The sequence below is a fragment of the Antrostomus carolinensis genome, unplaced genomic scaffold, assembly GCF_000700745.2.
Source record: "Antrostomus carolinensis isolate BGI_N321 unplaced genomic scaffold, ASM70074v2 scaffold8495, whole genome shotgun sequence".
Taxonomy (NCBI): Eukaryota; Metazoa; Chordata; class Aves; order Caprimulgiformes; family Caprimulgidae; genus Antrostomus; species Antrostomus carolinensis.
In genome coordinates, this window is record NW_010314176.1 from 20,566 (window position 1) to 31,123 (window position 10,558).

At 38.4% G+C, this 10,558-nt stretch overlaps 1 protein-coding gene across 1 annotated transcript in view; it reads right to left on the bottom strand.

The window, feature by feature from the left end:
- LOC104524616 (E3 SUMO-protein ligase RanBP2) overlaps nucleotides 1-10,302 on the bottom strand; it is a gene marked incomplete at its 5' end in the record, with an annotated part of 29,881 nt that extends 19,579 nt beyond the window's left edge. The window contains 16 exons of the mRNA XM_029084862.1: nucleotides 1-123; nucleotides 740-823; nucleotides 905-1,087; nucleotides 1,525-1,671; nucleotides 1,860-1,997; nucleotides 2,327-2,488; nucleotides 2,861-2,984; nucleotides 3,298-3,473; nucleotides 3,562-3,740; nucleotides 4,255-4,464; nucleotides 5,325-5,415; nucleotides 6,127-6,319; nucleotides 7,639-7,784; nucleotides 8,215-8,445; nucleotides 9,109-9,261; nucleotides 10,191-10,302. The exon at nucleotides 1-123 is cut by the window's left edge and continues 1 nt beyond it. Coding sequence (XP_028940695.1) covers nucleotides 1-123; nucleotides 740-823; nucleotides 905-1,087; nucleotides 1,525-1,671; nucleotides 1,860-1,997; nucleotides 2,327-2,488; nucleotides 2,861-2,984; nucleotides 3,298-3,473; nucleotides 3,562-3,740; nucleotides 4,255-4,464; nucleotides 5,325-5,415; nucleotides 6,127-6,319; nucleotides 7,639-7,784; nucleotides 8,215-8,445; nucleotides 9,109-9,261; nucleotides 10,191-10,302 — 2,452 coding nt within the window. The remainder of the gene's footprint in view (nucleotides 124-739; nucleotides 824-904; nucleotides 1,088-1,524; nucleotides 1,672-1,859; nucleotides 1,998-2,326; nucleotides 2,489-2,860; nucleotides 2,985-3,297; nucleotides 3,474-3,561; nucleotides 3,741-4,254; nucleotides 4,465-5,324; nucleotides 5,416-6,126; nucleotides 6,320-7,638; nucleotides 7,785-8,214; nucleotides 8,446-9,108; nucleotides 9,262-10,190) is intronic.
- Nucleotides 10,303-10,558: the final 256 nt, after the last annotated feature.

The window sequence follows — 10,558 nt, forward strand, 5'->3', positions numbered from 1 at the left end:
ATGAAGATTCTGTGCTCTCTGATAACTCTCTGACATTGTATTTGTTCCATAGCTTTCAGCAGGCCACCGATGAGATGATGCATTTGAGTTGGAATTATTAAGTTTCATTTCTTGCATTTCATTCTGTCAAGACAGTGTGCCAATCAAGAGTATAACTATGTATTACATAGGTATTTGTAAAAGAAAATATAAGGAACAGTCCCTATCTTTTTGCTATTTAAAAGCCATTGGCCATCCAGCTGTTTCAAGTTCATTGTTGTTGTTATCCAGTGATTTGCACACACTTTCAGGACCTGCTCACGCAGGTTCCAGCTCAGAAAATAAAATAAATAAATCAACAGGCACCTGTCAGAATCATCCAAAATCTGCCCGTGCAGAACAAAGTATTAAGATTGTGTTCTAAAGCCAGAAGTAAAAAAACCCAATCAAACAAACAAACAAACAAAAAACCCAAAACAGAGCGAAGTGGGTAAGAACCAAGCTGATGGAAGCAGAACTCTTCCTGAACACAGTCCTTGGAAGGGTTGCTTCTGCACCCCTGCCCACGTTTCAGGTCAGAGTTTTTAAGCAAAAAGATTTACTCTTGCATTCATTTAAGGTAGATGTTTACAGAAGATAATGCCACTGATTTAAGTAGTAGTCTAGGCACTGTAAGTTAGCTCATGCTGTTATCACTAAGTCCTTACCATAACTAAAAGGCCAACGGTTCTTCACTGAATATGGTGACAAAATTGTTTACCTTTAAAGCTTCCACTTGCTGACAGATCATTTCAAGTATACATCTGTGATCTTCTGCCCACTGAGGAGGAGTTTTAGGAGAAAACTAGGAAAAAAAAGTAAATTGAATCTCATGAATTTTTATTCAAATATGACAGTTCCCTGAAAACACAGCTGGCCAATATACCTTGTAGCTCTTAGTTGGCGAAAGAGAGAACTTAGTTGGTGATGGAGTGGAATGTTTCATCTCTGAATCTACAGCTCGTGACAAACCATTTCTGAAGGCAGGACTTCCCTCTTCACCATTCTCACCAAGTTCCTGGATCACTGTATCTAGCATTTCCCTCACTGTTTCAATAGACACTGGCAGCTACAAAATAATGTGAAACGTGAGTCAAGATTGCAAGTCTCTCTCAGAGCAAGACAGGCTACATTCAGAATTCTGGCTGAACAATTCACAAGGCTTTCACTACACAAACACTTTTTTTCAGCAAAGCTCTAAATCTGTTAAGATTAATGTAAGAAAACAATTCACACAAACATTAATTCTATTTTTTTCAAATGACTGACTACCGTAAAAAATGGTAAAAGCTATTTGTTTATATTAAAGCTTTCATCCACAGAGCAGTCAGAATATTGCTTGATCTGGTAGGTTACAAAAGTTACCCAGCGTTTATCAACCCACTGGTGTTAAGGAGGTTATTTGTCTTGAGTGAAGAAATAAGTTTAACTTAAGCTAAGATAAATGCAATCAGTTTCATGTGGAAACATCTCTCAAAACAAGTTTTTAAAGCAAGAATTACTTACTTTCTCAGTTACTGACATATCTGAGGAGCTTTCCTCAATGATCTTCATTAGATAATGCTTGCTTTTAAGAAGATAGGTTTTGTGTTCTTCTTGTTCTTCCGGCAGCATGGCATCATTTTCAATCTCTTCTGCTTTTCTTTGGAAAATCTAAAGAACAGGAGGCAGATTAATTAGGATCAGTCAGAAGGCAACTGAATAAAGGAAAGCATTTTGGAGCAACCTGAGCTAGCAGAAGATATCCCTGCTCACTGCACAAGGGTTGGACTAGATGGCCTTGAAAGGTCCCTCCCAACACAAACCATTCTGTGATTCTGCAATGCAATTTATAAACTTACCACAGCAAGATTCCAGTATGAAACCACATTCTTAATAGCTTCAAATGCTACTAAAGCGTCATCAGTTTTGCCATCAACTGCATCCAACATTGCAAATGCTATACGTGCCTCTTCTTCATACGCTGCAACCTGAAAGACCTACGAAGAAAGTGAAAGGCAACTCACACCTACCGATGGAATGACATATCCAGTATTACTTTTCTTCTCAACATACAGAGAAAAGAAAGCTAGTACTAAGGCTGTTCAGTGCCTTCCAAACACATACATTATTTTAAAGGTAAGAATAAAGTTGTAAGGAGAGATTTTTTCCCTATGTTTTATCAGACACTGATACTACCAAATCTCATCATTAACAGTTTTATAGTAATAACAACGCAAGTTGTACAACGCTGAAAAAAATCCCACAACTATGTAAGTTTCTGACATAGACGCTCTCTTACTTCAACTTTGGCTTAATCAATCTGTACCTGAATGTCTACACTATGGAAGTGTTTGAAGAGAGGATCAGTAGGTTCAGGAATACCCCTCTTCCTTTTAATAGTTTCCAGCATAGGCAAGACTTTCTTCCAGTAGTAGACACTTCGTCCAATGTATTCCTTCTGGTCATAGAAGGAGTTAAGACTAACGCCCTGGTGAAGAAAAGGGAAAAGAAGCACACGTTATTTCAACAAATTCAAGTTAAAATGCTATTCATACATATCCTTCTGGTTTTCTGAAAAGTTCCAAAAAGTACTTCTCTGACACTTGAGATAAGCCTTAGGGGCTTTACCTTGAGAGCTATGTAAAGTAATGTACATGTAGAAAATAAGACTACAGCTCAAGACAAGAGTAGGTCATAGGGTGACTAGAGCAACTAACTGGCCTGACAAAATAAACAACAGTTCTCAATAACACATTCTTAACTGATTTTATTCCCCCCCCCCCACCAGTCTTTTTATAGTTTGGAAAATAAGAGAAAAAAAATCTCTGCTTCTACACGTTTAAAAATAATCTCAGCTTACTGTTTTTTGCAGGCTTTTTGCCCAGTGGATAATTAAAGCAGGTTGAAGGCCATGCTTCTCCAGTGTCCGCAGAGTACTTATTCCGTGCTGCACGACAAGCCTCAGTTTTGCTGCTGTTCCTGGTCTGAATAGCAAAAGAAACATTCCTTGATTAATATTCTCTATTTTTCATGTGTTCACATGTCATTTGCTTGATGAATACGGCCCGCAGTTTTAGTTCTGACGCGCTTCTAGTTTAGAAGTGCATTATTAGAAATTAAAATTCCATTTTTATAAATCTTTCAAGTGTATCAGTTCCCTACTACAAAGATTCAATGTCCAAATCATGTCAAACAAGAAACTTAATTTTACAAGAATCTACTGGGACCAATCCAAGCTGATGTAGCAGAAGCTGCCTAAAAGCTTGGTCAAACATTTCCAAACTAAGAAAGCCTTACGTTGTTTTTCTCTGAATAATAGTACGGACGGCATCCCACCAGGACCTTTGCTTTTCGGTATAGAGCTGTTTGCACACTGGCAATGGTAAGAATTGAGGCTGATGTGCTCCATAGTGAGAATTAAACTTCTCTTGCAATTGTAAGTTGCTAGTGAATACCACACCAAGTAGAAATACCTGTTTTATGTAAAAAAAAGGAAAAAAAAATAAATACCAAAAAACTTAAACTGTATAGGACATTTAAGAACTTGGAAAGTTTACTTACTTCAAGGTCCAATAGGCAAATAGATTCAGGAGCATCTGTCTCAAGTCTCGACGTTTCTTGAGGCAAGTGAAAAAGCTGTTTTAACCATTTGCGCATTGGGGGTAAGACTGACATAGAGTTCCACTGCAGGCCGAGCCACACCAGGTGCTGGAGGCTGCCGTTGTGCATTCGAACAGCACCTATGCAAAAACAAAGATGGATGCAGATGTCAGCTTCCTGCAAGCCAGCAAGACTTGGATCTCATCAAAGATGGGTTTCACATTTCACTTTGACAAAGCAGACAGAGATACTCGGCAGACCAATGAGCATCAAGATTCCAACTTTCACTTAAGAAAGATTACAAATTTCGAATTAGCCAAACACACCAAGTAGACAGTTCATCTGAGTGCTCAAGCCATCAACCCCTTAAGCTTCTGAGGAGGTGACTCTCAGATTTCCTCTCACTTCCACCCTCACCATACTCAGTCCAACAGGTGACTATTTTTAGCAAACCTATTTACTTCTACAAAATCTTTAAGGAATATAAAGAAGCACTTCTTTACTTAGCAATAAACTCTTAAGTCTTGCCTAGGACATTAGGGCAACTTTGGGCAGCTATTCCAGGTATCTGTCTTTTGTTGCAATATGAAGTATTTGTAGAATAGCTTCTGGTACAGTAAGTTGTGTTGAGTTTCAGAAAGTAACATCTCTTACCAATATCATATTTATTAAGTTCCATTTGCACTGGTGCTTGTGCACTGACATTTCCAATATCGTCTGTTCCAATAAAAGACCTTTCTCTAGAAGCTCCACTCTCAAAGAGGCCATCAAACAAAGTAAACGAACCACTCTTGTTTGCAAAAGATTCCACAATCTCTTTAAAGAAGTCTTGCTTGCCATGGCTTAAATTCAGTAACATATGACCTAGAAAGCAAAAATACCACTTCACATAAATAAAACAGTGAGCATAAGGAAAGCAGTACACGTTGGATTGTTCTTGCTGCTGAAGACTGGGTGGGAATCAGGATTTTGCCTTATGAAACCTACAGATTGTTAAATTACATTTCTCCCTGTAATTAGGTCAGTGTTTCAGCACACAGGCTTTCCAAGCTTTTAGTGACAACAATCCCAAGGCGTTTGTAAATCCAGTTCTTCAGGAAAACAAAGTCACCTTATTATTACTATTCTAGGAGCATTGCAACTGTCCTTAAAGTGAGTAGCTGTAACACAAGTAGAAATCTGTTTTATCAAGATCCATTCTGAAACAACTGAACCTGATGTCTAGTGGGTTCGTTTGTTTTCATCTAAGCCCTGCAAGAGTTTGTAGACTGAAAAAATGTCCGTACTTAGCAGTAAAAAGAACAAAGCTGATGACCAAGTAGGAGGATGGAACAGACAGGGAAACAGTAATATTTTATTTTCCTCTTGAGGCTAACAATACTTCCAAATCAGTAGCAGCAGGCAGAAGCCATTTCCAGTAGATTAAGAGACCATAAAGGTTAAATTCTACCTTAGTGTGCTGGAGAGGCAAAAAATGGAAAAAAAATCCCCACACTTGAAAAAAGAGAAAGCAGTCTACTAGCATGCTAAAGAGGGGGAAAAAAAACCCCAAAAAACTGCTTCAGGTGTCAGGACCAAACTACTGTTTTGTTTTACTTAGGTAGTCAGAATCTAGGAGGTTGTGTTAACATTACATTTCAAGATAACAAATGTGTTCTTTAACAAACCACTTAGTTACTTTAAAAGCTATCTGTAACATTATAATCTGTGGCTATTTTTATTACCAGACTGGCTTTTCCGATCGCAGGCCAACATTTCTAGTGCATCTTGACCAGTTTGGTCCCCCTTTATCAGTTTTGACTTTGGCTTAGGAACCTGGTGAAGTAAGGAGAGAATTGTTACAGTTTTTTCAAAATAAGAGCAGATCATTTACATTAGTCTTAAATTCAGTCTAATTAGAAAACAAGCACCTTTTTAGCATTAGGAAACTGTAGAAAAAATACATAATTCATTCTGAAGGTAACATGTCCCATGTCCCCAGGGGGTGGGTGGGGAACCCACCCAAAACCCCAAGGCAGGCAACTATAGCTATTGCCAGTAACACTGAGTACGCACAAGAGCAAGTAATACCTGGAATGCAAGCAGTGGCATAAAAGGATAATCAATTTTATTTCATAAGGCAAAGAAGTAAGCTTGATTTTTTAGCTCTGCTCTCTATACAACAAATATATGGGAACTATCCAGCTCATCCCCTTCCCTCCTTACAGCAATAAGCCTAATACTTAACATATATGTTCAGCTATACTACAGAAAAGGGAATATCCTGTAAGAAATAAACTCACTAGCCTTTAAGAATCAGGTTACTCTGACCAGGGAAACAGCTGAAGACACACTTTTACCCTGTGCAAGTCATTTGAAACCTTTTAAAGCATTGTGAAAGAGTAGGGTTTGGTGACTGAGGAGGGAATCTTTCCTTGGGCACACAAACACACGTTTATCTCAGGAATACAAGGAGTCCAGCACATGCACAGCAATAACATTTCAAGAACTGCATCAACTAATGGCATAAACTGAAAACTTACTCACCTGGAAACTTATTAGATAACACAATGCTGCTAGTTCACACACAACTCTCCACTGTGCCTCACTGTGTTGGGCCATTTTCAGTAGCAAAGTTCCAGCATGCATGTACAGCTGTCCTTTCATTTCCACAAAGGTACGAGACAACTCATCAGCCCCGTTCACATACGGTTTCACTGACTGGAGCGCACGATCAAAACTACAATGCAGAGAAGACTCATTCTAAACAGAGTCCTGGTAAAAGCTACAGCAGATGGTTTTGGCTGATGCTATTTAACTGTGAATCAAGTAACTTCATGAGTCTATGGTTAGTAAGGTCTCTCTTGCTTAAACCTGGGTTGCACTGGAAAGTACAATAATAGTCTCAAACTCTCAAACCTCTCAACTTAGTTTGTTGAAGTAAAACACATTAAATATTACCTAGACATTTACAGTCTTTTTCAGCACATCTTTGCACAGGTGCTTGCAAAACTATCATCCCAAACCACATGGATAAACTTGTTCACTACTGCAGATTTAGAGACATGCAGGAGGTACCAGTCACTCTGCTATTCCCTTTCCTTAATTTATCAGAAAGGCCCAAAATACAGCAAGACAGGCTCTTAAAAAAACAGGTACTGTAGAAATGCAAGTAGCTGTAAGCTAGTACACAACCCACTCTTAGGAGAGGCTTTCCAGAAAACAGTTAAAACACTCTTTCAATTATCTGGCAAAACTATAATGGCTGTTAGTATCGCCATGATCTGGAAGTGCTTCAGATGTAATCACCTTGAAAGGTCCTAATGGCAGCAGAAAACCCAAGATGGTTTTAGTTAATATTAAGAGGAGATAAAGAAAATACAAGGTACTTGGGCATTAAGTATTCCTCACCCATTGCCTGTACTGCTTCAAATACTCATTCAAGATGCACAGGCTGAAGATACTGTTTTACAAAAGACAATATAGCAGCCATTGCATAATTGATGAACAAAGGTAAGTCAATAAAAGCCAGTAAGAAACAGAAGATAACAGAAAGAAAGGAACACAGATCTTAATCAATATATTGACTACAAACATTGTTTTGTACTTCTCTAGGTGTGCCACAGATTATATACTTTGAAGTGAGCTAGCTCAGCTGGCACTGTAACACCATCATCTTCCCCCATCCCCTGCCCCGAAGGAGTGTTCTTACTGCAAGTTACTTCCTCCCTCCCAATTACATTACATACTTAAAGTTCCTAATTATTCCAGTATGTGTTGTGTCAATTTAGAACAAAATAACCGGGACAAAGCTGATAAACAAAAGGTGATTTTGGTTTTTTTGTTGGTTAGGGGGTTTTTTTGTTTGTTGTTTAGCTTTGGGGTTTTTGTGAGGGTTCTTAGCGGCTAGTACAGAGAATCTCCCTCTCCCATCCACAAAAAAGCTAAGCAGTGGAAAAAAAAAAAAGCTTGGTAGATGTTCTGCAGGGCGGGGGGGGGGCGGGAAGAGGACAATTCTTCGAGATTTTTTTTTTTACTATAGGAAAGTTAAAACAGTACCTTTCAAGTGCCTCTCTGCATTCCTGAACATCTCTAGAAGAAAGCATCATTTTGACAAAGCTGGAATAGGCCAGCAGATGATCTTTCTTGATAGTTCTCCAGTTATTTTTATCAGACTCCAAGTCTTGTAAAGATTCCAGATATTCCTAAAGAAGAAAGTTCATCACAGGATAAGGAACAGTCATCCTTCCATGAAGGCAAGGCCAGTACTTCTCCAAAACATATTAGTAGCATTTACTGCACAATCCAGTTTCACAGGTGAGACCTTAACACATTCTTCAGCAGCAAAGTTCCAGAGAACTATTTGCCTGAGCAATTTTATCCCTAATGGAACTGCTGTATCTAACTCAGCTTTTGAAGTCAGAAACTCAATAAGCTCTATAAGGCTTAATTTTAGGGAGAAAATTTCAATTAAAAAAAACAAGAAGTATTTTGTAATTCCACTGGTTTCAGTAGACTTTCATTTGAAGGAGTTAAATCACTTGAGAAACAGCTGTCAGAGTAATGACATTAAGACAAAAAGATCAGTTAAAAAGATATGGAAGACTATCACAGGATCAAAATATGATTAAACACCTCAAACGTCTCTACAACACAGGAACACCACTCCAAGCTTGTCTGCAAAGGTATTTTCTTCTCTGCCTCCTGACAATGGAGCACAGCATCTTTTAATCTATTATTTGAACGGTAGAGGGCAACTAGTCTGATGTTTATGTAGACATCATCTGGTCTTGCATAAAGTTCTGCTTGAATCAAGTCAAAAAGCTGATTCCATCCATCTTCACCTTTACAATCCAATAACTGCTCCTGTTAAACATGAAGGTAACATATTAATATTTCATTTCCTATGCGAGTCTTTTCAGCAACTACAGCACCAGACAGCTTTCTTTCCTCCACTATGTAGACTACATTACTCAAACTACACTACGCTTAATAGCTTTCAGGTATTACATAAAGTTTGAAGAAATACTCAAATATTTAAAAATTGAGACAACTACCATAGAAAAACCAACAGTAAATAATGCTTGTCAACTGGTTCAATGACAGCATACCCTGCCACAGACTTGCTTAAAAATCCCCAGACATCTTAAGCAAAAAAGCAGCATAGAACAAGAAAGTCTGAATTCACAGGCCTGCTATTTGCCTGCTATTTGCACAATACAAAGATGAAGTAGTGCCTGTCTGGTCTTCGCTTCTCAGATGTGATAACTAACGCAGTTTCTCACCATTTTTGAGGAGGATTAACCTTGAAACATTAAGAAGAGTAAGAAAGCCTGTAGCTGCAGCTTTCTTGACAGCTAGACAAAAATGTTAGACTGCAAAGAAAGTAACACCTAATAGTTTTAGCATTAAAGATTCTAAAATAATTTAGCCAGGAAGAGTTTTGCATGAGATAACATGCAAAAAGCACTCCAGTCAGATGCTGATAAGTTTCCTGAAGCTACAGAACAGATTTAATTTGGAATGTACCTTCAACCTGTAAACAGCAGGACTCCCAGGGAAGAGCTTAGCAGCCCTCTCAACCCAGTATTTTGCTCTTCCATCAGTAACGTCATTATTGCACAGCAACTCCGCAATCTTCAGTACAAGATCTTTCTGCGTTGGGTTCAACTCCACAGAACGCTAATTTTCCCCACGCAGACACAGGAGAGAGAGAAAAAAAAAGTAACTTTTTTATAAAGTTATTTCAGAATAGGAAAGAAAGTTATGCTCCCACAAACAGACACAGCTATTCAAATTAGTCAGATTTATCAATACAGAAAATATTTTAAAAAGCCTTTCTAAATGCCACCACTAGTGTACAGCACCCAGGAACTCCCAGGTACAACTGCTGGAGTTCAGAAGAGTGTAAGAGAAATAATGCAAGAGCCAGCAACTCTGCACCTGCCACTAGCTACTGCTATACACAGGCAGTCTAGCCAGATATGGATGCTTTTAAAAAAAACAACCAAACAAACAAGTTAAGAGACACAGTTTAAGAAGAGTGATAGCACTTCGTGGAGTTGTGTTGGCCATCAGACTTCTGAACACATCGTCTCCCTCCCCAAAACCAGAACAAAGACATTGCGATTGGGAATTTGCCATTTATATGCTTGCCTAATCAAAACTAGATTTGCCCATCCCTTCTGTCCCCATTGCCTCCAGAACCAACCAAGCAAAAAACCCTCTAGGCCTACAGTCTTCTAGTAGCAACTAGACTCCTATTGTTATCACAGCCCACATTACTGAATTCTACAACAGTCACAGATCACTAGTCCAAAAGGCAATGTACGACACAGAGAGGAATTTAACAGCAAGTAGCACAAAGACCAAGTCCAGAACAATAAACAAAGAATCAACTTAAAAATATACTACTGAAGCAAGTGATGTTAAGTGAAGAATCTCCTCTGCAGTGCTTCATATGCTTCCCATTGTCAAACATGTATAAATAATACAGTTTTTTCCAGGAACACGGTTTTTCTATGGGTTTGAGAACGTTTAGCACAGAAAGATTTTAAAAGTCCATTTACAAAGGAACAAAGCAGAACATTAGGAGTCAGTGTAGTATTTACCTTGTAACACCCAAAAGCTTTTTCTATGTTATCCTCAGCTTCATAAATTTGTCCAAGAAATCTGTGTGCTTTGGGATCTCTCTCTTGTACGCTGAGGTATGTGGATATATACCTATGGAGGGGAAAAAAGTCAAGTTACTTGACCAGTATTTCTCATTAATACCCCCTCCCCCCAGCCTATAATGATAACTTAATCAGCCATGCAGGAAGTATAGACATACTTTGTTCTAGATACCTTGTCTGGACCTTAAAGTAAGAAGCAACATTGTTTTACATGTACAGATGCTACTTACTTGCCAGCAAGTATTTCTGCTGATTAAAAAAAGCAGTAGTTCACAAGAACTACATAATATAAAGAGATTAAAGAA